Below are 20,614 nucleotides of genomic sequence, written 5' to 3'. Positions count from 1 at the left end.
ATAATAAACTGAAAATTGGGGCGTGCAATATTATTCGGTCCCTTTAAGTTAATACTTTGTAGCGCCACCTTTTTCTGCGATTACAGCTGCAAGTCGCTTGGGGTATGTGTCTATCAGTTTTGCACATCGAGAGACTGAAATTCTTGCCCATTCTTCCTTTGCAAACAGCTGGAGCTGAGTGAGGTTGGATGGAGAGCGTTTGTGAACAGCAGTTTTCAGCTCTTTCCACAGATTCTCGATTGGATTCAGGTCTGGACTGTGACTTGGCCATTCTAAGACCTGGATACGTTTATTTGTGAACCATTCCATTGTAGATTTTGCTTTATGTTTTGGATCATTGTCTTGTTGGAAGACAAGTCTCCAGTCTCAGGTTTTTTGCAGACTCCAACAGGATTTCTTCAAGAATGGTCCTGTATTTGGCTCTATCCATCTTCCCATCAATTTTAACCATCTTCCCTGTCCCTGCTGAAGAAAAGCAGGCCCAAACCATGATGCTGCCACCACCATGTTTGACAGTGGGGATGGTGTGTTCAGGGTGATGAGCTGTGTTGCTGTTACGCCAAACATATAGTTTGGCATTGTGCCCAAATTGTTCGATTTTGGTTTCATCTGACCAGAGCACCTTCTTCCACATGTTTGGTGTGTCTCCCAGGTGGCTTGTGGCAAACTTTAAATGACACTTTTTATGGATATCGTTAAGAAATGGCTTTCTCCTTCCCACTCTTCCATAAAGGCCAGATTTGTGCAGTGTACGACTGATTGTTGTCCTATGGACAGACTCTACCACCTCAGCTGTAGATCTCTGCAGTTCATCCAGAGTGATCATGGGCCTCTTGGCTGCATCTCTGATCAGTCTTCTCCTTGTTTGAGATGAAAGTTTCGAGGCCGGGTCTTGCTGGATTTGCAGTGGTATGATACTCCTTCCATTTCAATATGATCACTTGCACAGTGCTCCTTGGGATGTTTAAAGTTGTGAAAATCTGTTTGTAACCAAATCCGGCTTTAAACTTCTCCACAACAGTATCACGGACCTGCCTATTGTGTTCCTTGGTCTTCATGATGGTCTCTCTGCTTTAAACAGAACACTGAGACTATCACAGAGCAGGTGGATTTATATGGAGACTTAATTACACACAGGTGGCTTATATTTATCATCATCAGTCATTTAGGACAACATTGGATCATTCAGAGATCCTCAATGAACTTCTGGAGTGAGTTTGCTGCACTGAAAGTAAAGGGGATGAATAATATTGCACGCCCCAATTTTCAGTTTATTCTTTTTTACAAAAGTTTAAAATAAGCAATAAATTTCGTTCAATTTCACAATTGTGTCCCACTTGTCGTTGTTTCTTCACCATAACATTAAACTTTTCATCTTTATGTTTGAAGCCTGAAATGTGGGAAAAGGCTGAAAAATTCAAGGGGGCCGAATATTTTCGCAAGGCACTGCATGTCTCTGAATACTTGGCATCATGGCAAAGAAATTTTTCAAGTCATCCAGCAGTCCAGGAGGTCTTCCCTTTTTCCAGGAGCATCATGGACACTCTTGAAGAGGTTGGAAAGTGTGCACTTTTGTCAGATCCCTTCGGATCCTTTATTAAAGGGAACCTGTTACCAGATTTTTCCCTATTAAACTAAAAGAATCCCCTTCTGCAGCTCCTGGGCTGCATTTGTGGCGCCCTGGACAAGCCAGGACGTCACAGGTACTGCAACAACACACCCCACACCCCGGCTAGGCACACCGAAGTCAAACAGAAATCCTTGTTGCCTCCCTCCAGGGGCTGATGTCCACACCAGGGGGTGGGCCAGGTGGTTGGCCCCGCCCACCGAGGAGTTCACAGTCCTGGAGGCGGGAAAAGGAGTCAGAGAAGTCAGTGCAGTTTTGGAGAGTGAAGTGGTAGAGGAGACTGACTGTGTCCGGGTGTGTGGCCCGGGCTCATACAACAAGGTTGGCAGACGGTGGTGACCGTCTGCAGGAGAGGCTGATTGGAGTGAACCGTACGGACCGGGGACGGGCGGTGGCCCGACGGTACCGGATCGGGGAGCGAAGAGAAGCCAGCACCATTCGGCAGGGCTTACGGACCCCGACCAGGCTAGGAGTCGCCGTAAAACCGGTCAAATCCGTTAGCGAAGGGAACCTCTGGGGTTTCCCAGCAGTCAAGACTCGATTGAAGGCAACAGCTCACACCGTGAAGGGAAACAGTCACAGCCAAGGCTACAGTTCCCAGGGCCAGAGCCTGCGGGCAAAAGGGGCTCCCTCAGCATCCATCCAAGCTGGGGAGCGGGTTACCGGTGGGAAGCCATTGGAACCGTAAACACAACACAGGTGCAGAGAAAGGCAGTCACCATCAACCTACCGGGAGGAGAACAACCGCGGCCGTCTGTGGGACCCGTCCATCCAGCCATTTGTTTTACCGGAGACCGCGCTGCCCCCGTGACCCTGCACCTCACCAGGCCCCGTAACCCGCCTGTCATCCCTCCCTCACCGGGCCCCGGGACAACCAACCCCCTACCCACGGAGGGGAGAAAACAACATCCAAGCTGCTCCTTGTCACCGCTCCCAGGATCCCCGTCCAGAGCAGCGGTGGTGTCACAACCTCACCACAACCGTGGGTGGCGTCACGGACAATATCCCTAAACCAAACCACCCCCCTTTCACTCACGGGCAAGGAGCGCTGCTCGAGTCCCCGGGATCCGGCCCACCACTCGAGCCACCACCGAGCAGCAGTAGCAGCAGCCGGACCCGAGTAGTGGGTGAGCTTAGCGTCCCCTCCCCACCCGCGACAACTTGGCGTCATAAACAGGATCTTACCGCTCTGCCGTCTGGTAGAGGTGCGCCTTGTGACCGCCGGAGGTGTCCGGCCGAAAATCTTGAGAAGCCGCCATTTTGGGCGCGAAAAGTCCCCGCTCGAGCGTTTTCCCGAGTAGTGGAGGCGCGAAAACCGAAACCCCGCCCCTGTAAAGGAGGAGCCGGAAAAAGACTAAGGGGGACGGATGGCGTCTGGCCGCATGTAGCCCGCGGCTATAAAAGCAGGGACGCCAGGACCCTGTGGCCATCTTTGTGTTCCTGGAAGAGGCCACCGCAACGATGTACCAACCGTCCCGCAGCACCGTAGCCCCCGCACCTGGAACCGCGGCGTGGGTGGAGGTCCGGACCGCTCAGCTGCAACAACAGCTGCAGATCAGAGTGCAACTCCTCTTGGAGGAGTGGGAGGCCGACATGGCGGAGGTGGTGGTGGGTATACGGAGATGCGAGGTGGAGGGAGTCTTGGAAGAGAGGGTAAGTGACCCATGCCCCTGTACCCCTAGTGGGTCGGTCATCGCGGCCAAGGGGCCCGGTCTACACCCGCTCACCCTGCTACCTCCCCCGCTACCCGTGTTGGCTGCTGCTGCCCCGCCACTAGGCCCGCTACCACCACCACCGGTAGCGGTACCCCGCCAATCCGCCCAGGCAGACCGACCTGCAGCCGGGGCCCGTGACCGCCCGGAGCCGCTCCCGTGGATGGTGCCAAAGTCTGAGGCCGTTGGAAGAGAGATACCGGAGGCACCTGTGGAGACTTCCCCCGAACCGGTGCCGATCGACCGCTCCGTACAGGAGGTCCAGCGGGAGACGACCCCTGTGCCCATCCCCCACGCCTCAGCTGAGGCCGCGCCGGGTTGCCGCTGCAGGGCAGCACCCCAGGCCATGACACCGCGGGACCTTCCCCCCAGAATGCCAGTCCTGGGCAGTGTGAAGGAGGTCTTGCGGGGCCCGACCCGTGCGCTGGGGCCCGCAGTAGCCCCTTACTGGGACAGAGGACAGACCCCGCTGGGCCAGGAGATTGCGGAGAGGGAGCAAAGGAAGGGGAAGCTGGTAGCCCGTACGATAAAGGAAAAAGAAAGCTTCCGCCAGGCCACATTCCGGGTACGGGGCCCGCTCTATGAAGGACAAGTGAGGAGGTTTGACGTCCGTCGGGGGTACGGGTTCATATACGAGCCGGGCCTGGAGGCCGAAATCCTCGTGGCCCGTCGGGACGTCAATGCCCACCTACCCGAGGACCATCCAGGCCGCAACCTGATGCCGGGAGACTTGGTCCAATACACCAGGCACTATGGTGAAAGGGGTTGATTTGCGCTGGATGCGAAGCTGAGGGGCAGTCAAGAGGCCTGAGTATCCGCCCAGCCCCCTCCCCTGGCCGACACCGTGGATTTGGAGTAAGTCAGCGGTCCACCGTTGTTAGAAGTTGCCCCCGTTGGGACCACCAGTTTAAAAGTTTTGAATGATAAGTGAATCACCTGAAGAAGTAACCAGATTGACACGTTGATTGAACCGGCCGTTGCCGGCAACTGTTGTCCCCGTAGGGACTGTCTGCAATCCTTGCGTAAGGAACTGCTTACGGACAAGCCCGAGAACTTGAAGGGCAACCACAAACTTAGTGGAATGTAAATAAAAATGTGTTGGCTTGATACCGTTACCGCCTCCAGGAGAGGCTGATTTGGGAGGATGGGCCTGGAGGAAAGGGATGGCCCAGGCCCGCCACTACCGTAACCGGTGGCGATCCTCCAGGGGTTCAGGGGTCCCCATGGACGCGGGTCCCCTGAAAGAGACAGAACCCGCTCGGGCAGCCTGGTTCTGGACTGGGGTCAAAGGGTGCTACCCACTTCTTAGGGGCAGCATCAGGGCCAGGTTGTTTGGGTGGGAGAAGAGCGGAAGCCGTTACCGTTTGCAACGTTTAAGAACCGTACCTCCCGTTATGGGAAGATTGATGCAAATGCTTATGTTTTAATGTTTTAATGTTTGTACGTGTTTTACCCCTTTTCCTACAGTTAAACAAAAATAAAACCGGTGATGGACGGGCAGCCCGCGGACGGTCTGCATTTTACTAAGGGAGAATGTGGCGCCCTGGACAAGCCAGGACGTCACAGGTACTGCAACAACACACCCCACACCCCGGCTAGGCACACCGAAGTCAAACAGAAATCCTTGTTGCCTCCCTCCAGGGGCTGATGTCCACACCAGGGGGTGGGCCAGGCGGTTGGCCCCGCCCACCGAGGAGTTCACAGTCCTGGAGGCGGGAAAAGGAGTCAGAGAAGTCAGTGCAGTTTTGGAGAGTGAAGTGGTAGAGGAGACTGACTGTGTCCGGGTGTGTGGCCCGGGCACATACAACAAGGTTGGCAGACGGTGGTGACCGTCTGCAGGAGAGGCTGATTGGAGCGAACCGTAAGGACCGGGGACGGGCGGTGGCCCGACGGTACCGGATCGGGGAGCGAAGAGAAGCCAGCACCATTCGGCAGGGCTTACGGACCCCGACCAGGATAGGAGTCGCCGTAAAACCGGTAAAATCCGTTAGCGAAGGGAACCTCCGGGGTTTCCCAGCAGTCAAGACCAGATTGAAGGCAACAGCTCACACCGTGAAGGGAAACACAGTCACCGCCAAGGCTACAGTTCCCAGGGCCAGAGCCTGCGGGCAAAAGGGGCTCCCTCAGCATCCATCCAAGCTGGGGAGCGGGTTACCGGTGGGAAACCATTGGAACCGTAAACACAACACAGGTGCAGGGAAAGGCAGTCACCATCAACCTACCGGGAGGAGAACAACCGCGGCCGTCTGTGGGACCCGTCCATCCAGCCGTTTGTTTTACCGGAGACTTTGCATTATTCATTGGCTGAGTGAGTACCACTGTGCCGTGCGGCACCGCGCTGCCCCCGCGACCCTGCACCCCACCAGGCCCCGTAACCCGCCTGTCATCCCTCCCTCACCGGGCCCCGGGACAACCAACCCCCTACCCACGGAGGGGAGAAAACAACATCCAAGCTGCTCCTTGTCACCGCTCCCGGTATCCCCGTCCAGAGCAGCGGTGGTGTCACAACCTCACCACAACCGTGGGTGGCGTCACGGACAATATCCCTAATCCAAACCACCCCCCTTTCACTCACGGGCAAGGAGCGCCGCTCGAGTCCCCGGGATCCGGCCCACCGCTCGAGCCACCACCGAGCAGCAGCAGCCGGACCCGAGCAGTGGGTGAGCGTAGCGTCCCCTCCCCGCCCGCGACACATTCTATGAAGGTGCACCTTGGCCCTGACTCCTCTTCCAGACCCTAAAAATAACTTTATAAAACTTGGCCGTTAGGTATGCTAATTACCTGTGTTGGCCAAATGTGTGGGCTCATTTTCTGCTCCTTTGCTCCCTCCTGCCGATGATTGCCGTCCTCCTGTCCTCATTGACGGGATGACGCCTTGCGTCATCCTTCTCGTCGCATTTTCAACTCTCGCTCCTGTGCAGTTAGGTCGGCTCGCGTAGGCGCAGTTCGCTCTGCCATATCGCGGGTAGAGCATAAAACAGCTGCCCTAGCTTGTGCCGGTGAGCTAAATGTGCAGGCGCAAGATTATGGGTGGGTACGAGCATTGCGCTGGTGAGGTCGGCGCTGTGCATGACCTCACCAGTGCCATGCTTGTACCCGCCCATAATCTCGCGCCTGCACATTTAGCTCACCGGCGCGAGCGAGGGCAGCTGTTTTATGCTCTACCTGCGATATGGCAGAGTGAACTGCGCCTGCGGGAGCCGACCTAACTGCACAGGAGCGAGATTTGAAAATGCGACGAGGAGGATGACTGAGGGCGTCATGCAGTCAATCAAGACAGGAGGATGGCGATCATCGGCAGGAGGGGGGGAAAGAAGCAGAAAATGATCCCGCCTATCTGGCCAACACAGGTAATTAGCATACCTAACTGCCAGGTTTTATAAAGTTATTTTTAGGGTCTGGAAGGGGAGTAAGGGCCAAGGTGCACATTCCTATAATGCAGCCCAGGAGCTACAGAAGGTGAGAATTTTAGTTTAATAGGGAAAAATCTGGTGACAGGTTCCCTTTAATAGTAAAACAGGAGTTACTCATCTCCCATTTAACTTTAGAATAGATCACAGTTGTGGAGGAAATGATGAGAGGTGAAGGTAGTCTATACTCTTCATCATAATAGTATCCTTTATATTGGGATTAAAAACCCTTAAGGCCACTTTACACGCAACGACATCGCTAACGAGATGTTGTTGGGGTCACGGAATTCGTGACGCACATCCGGCCCCGTTAGCGACGTTGTTGCGTGTAACCCCCACGAGCGACCGCTAACGATGCAAAATACTCACCAAATCGTTGATTGTTGACATGTCGTCCATTTCCCAAATATCGTTGCTGATTTTGGACGCAGGTTGTGCGTCGTTCCTGAGGCAGCACACATAGCTACGTGTGACACCCCAGGAATGACGAACAACACCGTACCTGCGTCCTCCAGCAACGAGGTGGGCGTGACTTTCATGCGGCTGCTCTCCGCCCCCCGCTTCTATTGGTTGCCTGCCGTGTGACATCGCTGTGACGCTGCACGAACCGCCCCCTTAGAAAAGAGGCTGTTCGCCGCCCACAGCGACGTCGCTAGGAAGGTAAGTACGTGTGACGGGTGCTAGCGAGTTTGTCTGCCACAGGCAGCGATTTGCCCGTGACGCACAAACGACGGGGGATCGTGCGAACGCTAGCGACATCACTAGCGATGTCGCAACGTGTAAAGCCCCTTTAGTATATCATGGTTGACCACTGCTCCTCATCATCATGGACATCCTGTTGTGTAGCTATGATGGATTGGGTCCTGTATTCTAGTAACTGGAGGTCCAAGCGGTCAGAAGCCCAATGATTGAATATTTGTGACCTACACAATAGATACGTAATGACGTGTCATAAAAGGTTCACCTTAGAAGGATTTTTACATAGAAATATTACTCATTTGACCCAGTAAGATGCATAATTTCATGGACATTAGACATTGGTCTTCATAATTAACATTGATGCACAATAAAAAAAATAAAAGCACCTTACAAAGAACAATAATGCGCTTTACGGTAGAATAAAAAATCATGTTTTATTTAGGATTCATTATATCACTACCAGTTACAGTGCCTTGCGAAAGTATTCACCACCTTGTCATTTTTTGTGTTTTGCTACCTCACAGCCTGGAATTTCATTGTTTTGTTGTTTTTATTTGGAGGGTTTGCATCAGTTCACCTAAAGAACATGTCTACAGCTGTAAACATTTGGTTTTATTTTTATCATGAAGCAAAAACAAATATGACAAAATAATTGAAAACGTCAGTATGCATAACTATTCACCCCCTTAAAGGAGTCAGTACTTTGTACAGGCTCCTTTTGAGGTAATTATAGCTGTAGGTCATTTTGGATAAGTCCTTATGAATTTTGAATATCTTGCCACTGGGATTTTTGCCCATTCCTCAAGGCAAAATTGCTCCAGGTCCTTCAAGTTTGTTAGTAAACAGCGAACTTCAAGTCTGAACACAGATTCTCAATTGGATTATGGTCTGGGCTGTGACTCAGCCGCTCTAATACATTTATACTTTTCCCCTTTAACCACTCCAGTGTTGCTTTAGCAGTTGCTTTGGGTCATTGTCTTGTGCGAAGTTGAACTTCGGCCTCAGTCTCAAATCACTGACAGTCAGACTGAAACAGGTTTTGCTCAAAAATATTCCTGTATTTCACACTATCCATCTTCCCCCTCAAATCTGAATCTGACCATTTTTCCCTGTCAATACTGCCGAAAAATATCTTCACAGCATGACATTGTCGCCACCATGTTTTACTATGCGGATGGTGTTCTTGGGGTGATGAGCTGTGTTGGTTTGGCGCCAGACAAAGCATTTACCTTGGTGGCCAAAAAATTCAATTTTGATCTCATCGGACCACAGCACCTTCCTCCATATATTTGTGGAGTCGCCCACATGTATTATGGCAAAATCAAAATGAGCCTTCCAATTTTAGGCTGTTAGGCTTATTGTGGTCGTATGGACAGATACTCCAGTGTCTGCTTGGGAACTCTGCAGCTCCTTCAGGGTAACATTGGTCTCTGTGATACCTCTCTGATTAATAGAAAAAAAAGTTTCAGCTCACCAGGATGGATGCCTCAGAAATAACAAGCGGTGCACGGAGCCTCCAGGTCAGCCAACTCTGGTTCACAGGAATGGTAATAGAAAGGGAGGGGGGAGGGGGAAATTGGATCCAGCACCCGCAAAATTCTTGTATAAAATGAAAACTTTACTGGTACATTAAAACCAGAGCGAAAACCCGCATGGGACACAAAAGGGGGAGGATATCAAACTACATCCTAGGATGTGAGCACAGCGCTGACTTCCTGCTACAACATCCGAAGGTGGGGAGAAGGAAGCTGGGGCTAATTGATTGTGGGGGCCAACGTGTCATAACATTGTCACGTGGACCCCGGGAACGTGTCTTCAGACATGGCTGAAACCGTGGCCGCATCGGAGGTGAGTATAGGCTTATTTATTTTTACGAGGGCGAACAAGGGGAATGAGAAGGGGGTTATCTAAGTAGTGGACAACCCCTTTAAGGCCCATGTGAAGACCTGGACTCTGTCAGTGCTTAGCAGGGATTACATTTCTTAAAATTCAGCCAGACATGAAGATAGTTTGTTTATAGATGGGGCATAATCCCTCATTGTTCTACAAGACTCTTGGGAGTTTAGTATTGAAGTTTTTGTTGACTCATGTAATTGTTTTGGCCACTGAAGGCCAGACACCCATTGTATTACGATGTGTTTGCTGGATGCGATTTAACTTAGCTGTCTCTTCCTCGTCTCTGCCATTGACCATTATTACTGGGATATTCTGTACATGGCTTGAAATCTAGCCAATAAGAGCCCAGTCTTATCCACCAATCGTGAAGACCCCAATGGTCTGAATGGAGAGCTTCAAGGGTATAAGAAGGAGGACTGTCCATTGCCCAGAGAGACTCTTGCTACATGCTACTAATCTAGGATCTGCGGATCCGATTGGCAAGCCATATCTGAACCTGGATTATAATACTATATGGACTTCAGCATCGAATGCAAGGATTCGGCTGTGATACCAAGGATTACCTAAGGAAGGAATCCAGCTTCGGACAATCTAGTCATCTGACTACAGACTTTGCAGTCCTCACCCAGCTTCCTAAATCTGGCGTTATTCCATTCTCGGTGGGTGCCCGCCGAAAGCTGGGTGCTGCTGGATTGGAGTAAGTACCCCTGGAAGCTCTGAGGCATGGACATTCTAAATCCCTGGTGAGCCAGCGGAAGGGTGAGACTCTGTTGCCTGTTACATTTGTGTGTTTTGATGGTTATGTGCTATGTGCCGTTAATTGTTTGGGGATCCAATAAAGTCTTAATATTGTGATTCCCTCACCCTGTGTTGTCTGAGTAGTGTTCCACCCACGGTTAAGGAGGTCGTGCGTTCATTTGGGATGAGCCCTGAGCCATGCTGTCTTTCTAAAGGCGGCCGGACCAGCGTACGAGAGTTCCCACTGACCCCCGTTTCTCCACAGCCCCTTTCTCTCACTATATGAATATGTTTTTGACCCATTTACATTGAAGAAGAAATATATATAAAAGTCATGGAGCTGGTGGGTTTAATCCCCATTATTGTGTCATACGTTGAGCCCGCCATTTATTGGTCTTATCGTGGGAAAATCTAACCTTGAATGTCCCTTTCTCTGTATTACTTTATTTTGTCCTTCATGAGTGGACCATTTGTGGTACCTTGCTGAGCATCGCCTGATTGTCTACTACCATTATCTTGATAATACCGTAGTATTCATTTTTTTGTGTCTCCTGTAGATGTTAACGCACAGATTGGACCTGCGGAGGGTCGGAAAAGATTTAGTGAAATATTTCGAGATCTGGATGCCTTGGAGATAAGCCTTGGGAACGAGTGAGTATAAATATTACATTTCTGCCTACAGATTTAAAGTTTGATTATTTCAGTGGAATTGAAAGTAAAATGACTGATTTTGCTGATAAAAATACGGAAGAAGCCTGTAATGTCAGCATAATGTAAGATATTACAGAAAAATATTAGTATGGGCATGAAAGGGACTTTCATTTTCAATCTATGGGCACCTGCTGTTTCCAGCGGTAAAAGCATTGCTGGGACAGAAGCATTAACCTACCGTAAGCAGCGCTACTCAATGTCAGGTAAAAGCTGTAAAGCAGATGAAAGATAAGGATTTTTTACTTAAAGGGAACCTGTCACCAGATTTTGGGCCTTCTAAACTAAAACTAGTACCTTAAGCAGCGCCTGTGCACGTCACCCCCTGACCTCCCTATAGACCCCAAAAATACCTTTATAAAATCTCCTGCCCGGTATGTGAATTGTCCGGTCCAATGGGCAGCCTAATCTGCTCCTCCTTTCGCCCTCCTCCTGTGCTGATTAACATGTGTGTCGCCCTGGGCAAGCCAGGGGACACAGATAACAACACCACTACACCCCACACTCCAGGTAGGCACACCTGCTAACCAGAAACCCTTGTTGCCTTCCTCCAAGAGTCTGTTGATGCACACCAGGGGGTGGGCCAGGCGGTTGGCTCCACCCACCAAGGAGCTCACAACTCTGGAGGCAGGAAGTAACCAGGCAGATTAGCCCGGGGAGGGCAAGAGAGCAGATTAGCTCAGGAGGAGCTTGAGTGAAGAGCAGAGTAGCCCAGGCAGGGGCTAGAGGAAACAACCAGAAGTGAAAGTGAAAGAAAGGAAAGTGGAAAAGGAGGAAAGCAAGAAGTGGTGACAGAGCAGAGAGAAGGAGAAGCCTGAGAGCCCAGCTGTGTGTAGGGCTAGAACAGCAAGGTCAGCGACGGCGGTGACTGTCCGGAGTGGGACAGTTCGGAAGTTCCTGGAAGGACCCCGTTGGCTGTGTGCCCGGTGGTCTGGAGCAGTGTTCCGAAGGACAGTCAGCACCAGGGCAGGGGCCTCTCGGACCCCGGCAAGGCTAGGAGTCGCCCAATTTGCCGAATCCGTCAGTGAAGGGGACGCAGATCCCCCAGCAACAAAGTCCCGATTGACGGCAACAGCCCGACCATTAACGGGGAGACACCGCCACCGCCAAGGCACCAGTTTCCCCAGGGCCAGCGCCTGCGGGCAAAGTGTAGAGCTCCTCCGGCCCAGATTGCAGTCGGGGAGCGGGTAACCGGAGGGAATCCACCGCTACCATCAGTCAAACAGGTGCAAGGAAGAGAGACGTCACCGTCACCTACCGGGAGTGCAGGTGCAACCGTCTGTGGGACCGTCCTACCAGCCGTTGGTTTACCGTACAAACTGTGTCCGTGTCTCAGGCTGAGTGAGTACCACAGTGCCGCAAGGCATAGCGCTGCCCCCGCGTCCCTGCGCCCTCCAGGCCCTACCCTTCACATCTCTTCACCGGGCCCCGGGAACACCAACCCCTACCCACGGAGGGGCAACACAACACCTGGCTGCTCCCATCACCATCCCCGGGACCCTCATACTGAGCAGCGGTGGTGCCATCACCACAACCGTGGGTGGCGTCACGAACTATAATCCCAACAAACACCCCCTTTTCACTCACGGGCGAGGAGTGTCGCTCGAGACACCCCGGGATCCGGCCCGCAGCTCGAGCCACCAGGAGCAACTGCCGGACCCGAGCAGAAGGGGTGAGCGCGGTGTGCTGACACCCTCCTCCCTGCCCGCGACAACTTGGCGTCACGAACAGGATCTTACCGCTCTGCCGTCTGGTAGAGGTGCGCCTTGTTACCGCCGGAGGTATCCGGCAGAAAAATTTCAGAAGCCGCCATCTTTGGCGCGAAAAGTTCCCGCTCGAGCGTCTTCTCGAGCAGTAGAGGCGCGAAGGCCAAAACTCCGCCCCGAGAGAGGAGGGGCCGGAAAGAGCTAAGGGGGACGCGATGGCGGCTGGCGGCATGTAGTCGCCGCTATAAAAGCAGGGACGCCAGGACTCTGCAAACATCCCGTTCCTGGAAGCAAACAGCAAAGACACCATGTGGATGCCGTCCCGAAACACCGTGGCCCCCGCACCGGGAACCGCAGCGTGGGTGGAGATCCGGACCGCGCAGCTCCATCTAAGGCTGCAGGTCAAAATGCAGCTCCTCCTGGAGGAGTGGGAGACCGACATGGCGGACGTTTTGGCAGCCGTGCGGAGACGCGAGGAGGAAGCGGAGGAAGGGAGGGTGAGTGACCCACGCCCCTATGTCCCGGAGGGACCGGTCGCTGCGGCTGAGGGACCCGGTCCAAGCCCTCTCCCTCCGTTGCCTCCTTCGCCACCCGTCTCGGAGGCCGTGACCCCGCCACTAGGCCCGCTGCCACCGCAACCGGTAGCGATACCCAGCCCGTCCGCCCCAGCGGACCGAACTGTAGCCGGAGCCCGAAGCAAACCGGAGGCATTGCCATGGAAGGCCCCGAAGATTGCGCCAGAGACAGTCCCCGAGCAGTTCCCCGAGCCGGAGCCGATGACCCGCTCCGAGCCGAAGGCCCAACTGCGGAAAGCCCCTGTGCCCATCCCCCACACCTCGGCTGAGGTGGCGCCGGGTTGTTGCTGCAAGGCAGCGCCCAAGGCCATGACACCGCGGGATACGCCACCCACCTTCCTGACAGTGGGTAACGTGCTGAATGTCCCGCGGGGCTCAACCCGTGCGCCGGAGCCATACTGGGACAGGGAGCCGACCAAGCTGGGCCTGGAGATCGCGGAGAGGGAGCGTAGGAAAGCCGAGCTGGTGGCCCGAGTCATACGGGAAAAGGAGAACCTGCGGCAAGCGACCTTCCGTGTCCGGGGCCCGTTCTACGAGGGGCAGGTGAGGCGATACGATATCCGCCGGGGCTACGGGTTCATATACGAACCGGGCCTGGAGGCCGAGGTATTTGTAGCCCGGCGGGATGTGCATGCTCACCTGCCCGAAGAGCATCCTGGCCGCAATCTTATCCCGGGAGACATGGTGCGGTACACTCGGCACTGCGGAGAGAGGGGGTGGTTTGCCCTGGATGTAAAGCTGAGGGGCAGCCCGGAGGGCAAGATGAGCTCTGCACCCCCTCCCTCGGATGAAGCAGCAGCAGGACCGGAGTAGGGCAATGGAGGCCCGCAGCACCGTCCCCGTAGGGACCAGCGCTTAGTTTGTTTGAAAGTTTGTTGAAAGTTTTGAAAGATGAAAATGATTACCCGAGAAGTCACCTGATTGTCAGCTGTGATTAGCAACCGGCAGGAGCCGGCACCGTTGTCCCCGTGGGGACCGTTTAAAGTTTAAAAATGCATGGGAACTATCCATGGACAAGCCCGTGAACTCTGCAGGGCAACCACAAACGTTAGTGGCTTGTAAATATGTTGGGTACCGTTACCGTTTCCGCAATGCCGCCTCCAGAGAGGCAGGTTGGAGGGAGGGCCCTGAGCAGAGCAGGCCAGGGCCCAGCCACCAAAGGGACCGGTGGCTACCCTCTGGAGGGAAGGACAGATCCCGCTCGGGTGACTTGTGCTGGACTGTGGGTCAAGGGGTGCTGCCTGGGTTTTAGGGGCAGCATCAGGGCCAGGTTGCTTGGGTGGGAGAGAGCGGAAACCGTGACCGTACACCGTTGAAACGTTAAAAGTAAAATGTGCCTCCCGTCTTGGGAAGAGTTGATTGAAAATGCTTATGTTATGTTTAACCCTGTTATCCCCTTTTTACAGAAAAATAAAACCGGTGTAGGACGGCAGCCCGCGGACGGTCTGCATTTTGCTAAGGGGGAATGTGTCGCCCTGGGCAAGCCAGGGGACACAGATAACAACACCACTACACCCCACACTCCAGGTAGGCACACCTGCTAACCAGAAACCCTTGTTGCCTTCCTCCAAGAGTCTGTTGATGCACACCAGGGGGTGGGCCAGGCGGTTGGCTCCACCCACCAAGTAGCTCACAACTCTGGAGGCAGGAAGTAACCAGGCAGATTAGCCCGGGGAGGGCAAGAGAGCAGATTAGCTCAGGAGGAGCTTGAGTGAAGAGCAGAGTAGCCCAGGCAGGGGCTAGAGGAAACAACCAGAAGTGAAAGTGAAAGAAAGGAAAGTGGAAAAGGAGGAAAGCAAGAAGTGGTGACAGAGCAGAGAGAAGGGGAAGCCTGAGAGCCCAGCTGTGTGTAGGGCTAGAACAGCAAGGTCAGCGACGGCGGTGACTGTCCGGAGTGGGACAGTTCGGAAGTTCCTGGAAGGACCCCGTTGGCTGTGTGCCCGGTGGTCTGGAGCAGTGTTCCGAAGGACAGTCAGCACCAGGGCAGGGGCCTCTCGGACCCCGGCAAGGCTAGGAGTCGCCCAATTTGCCGAATCCGTCAGTGAAGGGGACGCAGATCCCCCAGCAACAAAGTCCCGATTGACGGCAACAGCCCGACCATTAACGGGGAGACACCGCCACCGCCAAGGCACCAGTTTCCCCAGGGCCAGCGCCTGCGGGCAAAGTGTAGAGCTCCTCCGGCCCAGATTGCAGTCGGGGAGCGGGTAACCGGAGGGAATCCACCGCTACCATCAGTCAAACAGGTGCAAGGAAGAGAGACGTCACCGTCACCTACCGGGAGTGCAGGTGCAACCGTCTGTGGGACCGTCCTACCAGCCGTTGGTTTACCGTACAAACTGTGTCCGTGTCTCAGGCTGAGTGAGTACCACAGTGCCGCAAGGCATAGCGCTGCCCCCGCGTCCCTGCGCCCTCCAGGCCCTACCCTTCACATCTCTTCACCGGGCCCCGGGAACACCAACCCCTACCCACGGAGGGGCAACACAACACCTGGCTGCTCCCATCACCATCCCCGGGACCCTCATACTGAGCAGCGGTGGTGCCATCACCACAACCGTGGGTGGCGTCACGAACTATAATCCCAACAAACACCCCCTTTTCACTCACGGGCGAGGAGTGTCGCTCGAGACACCCCGGGATCCGGCCCGCAGCTCGAGCCACCAGGAGCAACTGCCGGACCCGAGCAGAAGGGGTGAGCGCGGTGTGCTGACACCCTCCTCCCCGCCCGCGACACATGGATGATGCGTCGGATGTGGGCGTAGGCGGGCAAAATCTTGCGTCTGGGCTGACATATTCCCAGCTCGCGCAGCTGCAATTCGCTCTGCCGTATTGCAGGCAGAGCCAAAAACATAGGTACGCCTCATTGAATTGGCACGTATTCTGCGCAGGCGCGAGATTTTGCCCAGCGATGTGGATGACGTCACTCGCTTCATCCACATAACTGGGCAAAATCCTGCACCTGCGCAGAGAACTTGCCAGTACGCGCAGGCACACCTATGTTTTCGCATCTGCCCGCAACAGGGCAGAGCAAAGTGCGCCTGCTCAAGCCGGAAATATGGAAATTTTGCCTGCCTATGTGGATGGCGTCCAAGGCGTCATCCACGTAAATCAGCACAGGAGGAGGGCGAAAGGTGGGACGGAAGCAATTGAAGTGGACCGTGAAGCGGTTTGGTTCTGCATCAAAATCTACAGCAAAACTCTCATCGTAATCATTCCCCTAGTTCTCTTTTTTCTGAACTAATTTATAAGCTAATTTTTTTTTGGTACTAAATGTTTTTTTCTACATAGCAAGTGAACTTTGATTTGGTCAAATCAGCTTTGATGATTGTTGAGAAGAAGAGAGATAGGGATTACAGACTGTACTGACTGCCGGATTCACTGGTAACGTCAGCAGTTTGCTATGTACAGTGATACCTGGAGGATGTAGAAGTCTGTTTTCAGCACTCCAATTGTTATGATTTTGCCTCGTTTTTTCTTATGTTACATTTTTCCGGATCCTAAAAACAATTGTATGCAATATTTTATAATGCATCATCGATATCCAGGTCTACTCATAAGGGACACGATCCCTGGCACCACTTTGCCATGACCACCATAATCTTTTGATATATCTTCTCTGACATAATGCCTAATAAATATTTTTTACCCAAAATATTTTTTAATATATCATATTATAAACATCTACTTTTGGACTGATCCTTAATTCTCAAAATCCTCAATTCACAGGTAAAATCAATCTTCTGTCACAATATTACTACAGGATAGCGAGGGACAGTGGCTCCTATATTGTCCCTAAAGGGGGCTTTACACGCAGCGAGATTGCTAGCGAGCACACCTGCCCCCGTCGTTTGTGCGTCACGGGCAAATCGCTGCCCGTGGCACACAATATCGTTAGGAGCCGTCACACGGACTTACCTGCCTAGTGACGTCGCTGTGGCCGGCGAACCGCCTCCGTTCTAAGGGGGAGGTTCGTGTGGCTTCACAGCGCCGTCACTAAGCGGCCGCCCAATAGAAGCGGAGGGGCGGAGATGAGCGTCCATAACATCCCGCCCACCTCCTTCTTTCCTTATTGCCGGCGGCTGCAGGTAAGCTGTAGTTCGTCGTTCCCGAGGTGTCACACATAGCGATGTGTGCTGCCTCGGGAACGACGAACAACCTGCGTCCACAACAATCATAGATTTTTTTAAAATAAACGACGTTTCAACGATGGACGATTTGGTGAGTATTTTCCATCGTTAATGGACGCTCGTTGTTGTCACACGCAACGACGTCGCTAACGATGCCGGATGTGCGTCACGGAATCTGTGACCCCGGCGATATATCGTTAGATACGTCGTTGCGTGTAACGGGGCCTTTACACTAGGGGACCCTAGGCTATCCTTGTCCTTAGAGTTACTCCTAATGGTGAAGATGCCCGAGTTCTGTGCCTGGCTATTTTCCTGACCAGAGCTAATCTGTTCCCCTCCCCCCAGGGTAGGAAAGAGCAGGAGTGTGATAGAAACAGATTTAGACAAACAGGGAAAAAGCAAAACTCAGAAACACTGCAAACTCACACGAACAAAAAGTAAGATACTAATGCCGGTGTCACACGAGACAATCTATTGAGCGATCGCACCCGCCCCCGTCGTTTGCGCGTCACGGGCAATTTGTTGCCCGTGGCGCACAAAGTCGTTACCCCCGTCACACGTACTTACCTCCTGGACGATGTCGGTGTGGGCGGCGAATATCCTCTTCCTTAAGGGGGAGGGACGTTCGGCGTCACAGCGACGTCACACAGCAGCCGGCCAATAGAAGCGGAGGGGCAGAGATGAGCGGGACGTAACATCCCACCCACCTCCTTCCCTCCGTATTGCCGGCGGGACGCAGGTAAGAAGCAGTTCGTCGTTCCCGAGGTGTCACAGGGAGCGATGTGTGCTGCCTTGGGAACGATGAACAACCGGCGCGCAGAAGGAGGAACGAGTTTTTGAACATGAACGACGTGTCAACGAGCAACGATAAGGTGAGTATTTTTGCTTGTTAACAGTCGCTCGTAGCTGTCACACGCTACAATATATCAGATGATGCCTGATGTGCGTCACTACCGACGTGACCCTGACGACATATCGCCCGATATATCGTACCGTATGACGCCGGCATAAGGCGAAAAGTAAGGCAGCAACAAAAGGACAACAAAGGGTTAACACCACAACGACTCACAGCAAAAAAGCACTCTAAACACAAATCAGTCTGGACCAAACCACCTCTCCAGACCAGTATAGATAAACTATAGCTGGCACTAATGGAAGTGTCCAGCCAGCATATATAGAAGTGGAGCGAATGTGACTGACTTTCCCACAGCATGTGACCAAAGGAGACTAACAAGCAGCTCAGCAGACATTAACTCTTGCTAGCCTGCCTATGAAATACAAGTCTGTGGGTTGATGATCACAAACATCAGAGAAGTTAGCAGGCAGAGTGCAAGAACCTGTAGTTTCCACAGATCCTGACGCCACCATGACAGTCGGCAATGCTTGTAAAAATCTTGTGACATCTTCAGTGATTACAGATTTTCCCATTACAGAGATAGATGACTTTTGGTGCTTATAAAGTTCTATGGAGAAAAGTAATTGACCTTTGAGGAGAACTTGCAGTAGAATGTCTGTGTCGGCCTCTAGCTCCTACATAAAATTTAAAAAGTACCAACTTTCTTCTTCATCTCCTAACTCAGTAATGGGGAAATCTGTCTTCACAGAATACACATTTTACCTATGAATTGAGAGTGAAAGATCAATACGGGGGGGAGAAATAAAAAAAAAATTCTGATAAGATATATTACAAAGTTACTTATTTTCACGTGCACTATTGATATATGAAATATGAATTAAAATGATGGTTACAAATTATACAAACACATGAGCTGATTTTTTTTTGGGATCTGGAGAAGTAAAAAAACAATTAAAAACACTTGAGGCAAACCAAAATGACTGGAGCACTGTTCTTTCTGTCTTCTATACACTGAGATTTGACCAGTGGTGAGCACTCTTTGAAAGCATACCCTCATCTAGTGAGCCTGTATTACTTTTTTACAATTAGGTACATTATTATTATTATAGCGCCATTTATTCCATGGCGCTTTACATGAAAGCATTGCGGACAAATTCAGTGATCAATTTACCTCACATACACACCCAGCCAAAGAACCCACAACCTAATATATCTCTATCTGAAAGTATAGGTTATGACAACGACAAGTCTGCAGTCCCTCTATGTTTTACTCTATGTGACTGCAGACTAGTGAGTCCTCACATCGTGCGCACTGTGCGCTGTGGGGATTCTCCGGTGTCAGCACCTGGAATAGCGATTATATGACTGCAATTAAGCACTATGTAGACTACTATCCAGAATCTGACAAAATCAGTGATGGGCAATTAATTTTCCCAAGGGGGTCACATGAGAGACTGTGACTGGTTTGAAGAGCCAAATCAATAGGTTGAAATTAATTCTGCTCAATATTAATATCACCATATTACTAACATATTCATTATAAATATTATTTTATAATAATATTAATTATATTACTTAATATTGAGCCGAGATAAATATGCTGATATCCCTTATATACAGTTTGAGCCCACACAAAGCCTCCTATATACAGTATGAGCCTCCACATAGCCTCTCATATACAGTATGAGCCCTCACATAGCCTCCTTCTATTCAATATGAGCCCCACATAGCCTCTTATATACAGTATGAGCCCTCACATAACCTTCTTCTATTCAATATGAGCCCGAACATAGCCTCTTATAAACAGTATGAGCCCTCACATAGCCTCCTTCTATTCAATATGAGCCCGCACATAGCATCTTATATAGAGTATGAGCCCTCACATAGCCTCCTTCTATTCAATATGAGCCCGCACATAGCCTCCTTCTATTCAATATGAGCCCGCACATAGCCTCCTATATACAGTATGAGCCCTCACATAGCCTCCTTCTATTCAATATGAGCCCCACATAACCTCCTATATACAGTATGAGCCCTCACATAGCCTCCTTCTATTCAATATGAGCCCGCACATAGCCTCCTATATACAGTTTGAGCTCTCACGTAGCCTCCTTCTATTCAGTATGAGCCCCACATAGCCTCCTATATACAGTACGAGCCCACACATAGCCTCCATTATACAGTATAAGCCTTCACATAGCCCCCTATATATAGTATGAGCCCTCACATAGCCCCCTATATATAGTATGAGCCCTCACATAGCCCCCTATATATAGTATGAGCCCTCACATAGCCCCCTATATATAGTATGAGCCTCACATAACCGCCTATATACAGTTTGAGCCCTCACATAGACCCCTATGTACAGCATGAGCCCACACATAGCCTCCTATATACAGTATGAGCCCCACATAGCCTTCTATATACAATATGAGCCCCCACATAGCCTTCTATATGCAGTATGAGCCAACACATAGCCACCTATATACAGTATGAGCTCCCACATAGCTTTGTATATACAACATGAGCACACACATAACCTCCTATATACAGAATGAGCCCT

General features: G+C 51.8%; 1 protein-coding gene across 3 annotated transcripts in view; it reads left to right on the top strand.

The window, feature by feature from the left end:
- GMIP (GEM interacting protein) overlaps window positions 1-20,614 on the top strand; it is a 165,996-nt gene that overhangs the window by 48,093 nt on the left and 97,289 nt on the right. For all 3 annotated transcript variants that reach the window (XM_075346305.1, XM_075346303.1, XM_075346306.1), the window contains one exon: window positions 10,640-10,733. In XM_075346305.1, coding sequence (XP_075202420.1) covers window positions 10,640-10,733 — 94 coding nt within the window. The remainder of the gene's footprint in view (window positions 1-10,639; window positions 10,734-20,614) is intronic.

Source organism: Anomaloglossus baeobatrachus, chromosome 4 (genome assembly GCF_048569485.1).
Source record: "Anomaloglossus baeobatrachus isolate aAnoBae1 chromosome 4, aAnoBae1.hap1, whole genome shotgun sequence".
Classification (NCBI taxonomy): domain Eukaryota; kingdom Metazoa; phylum Chordata; class Amphibia; order Anura; family Aromobatidae; genus Anomaloglossus; species Anomaloglossus baeobatrachus.
This window is presented reverse-complemented; position numbering and strand designations above follow the sequence as displayed.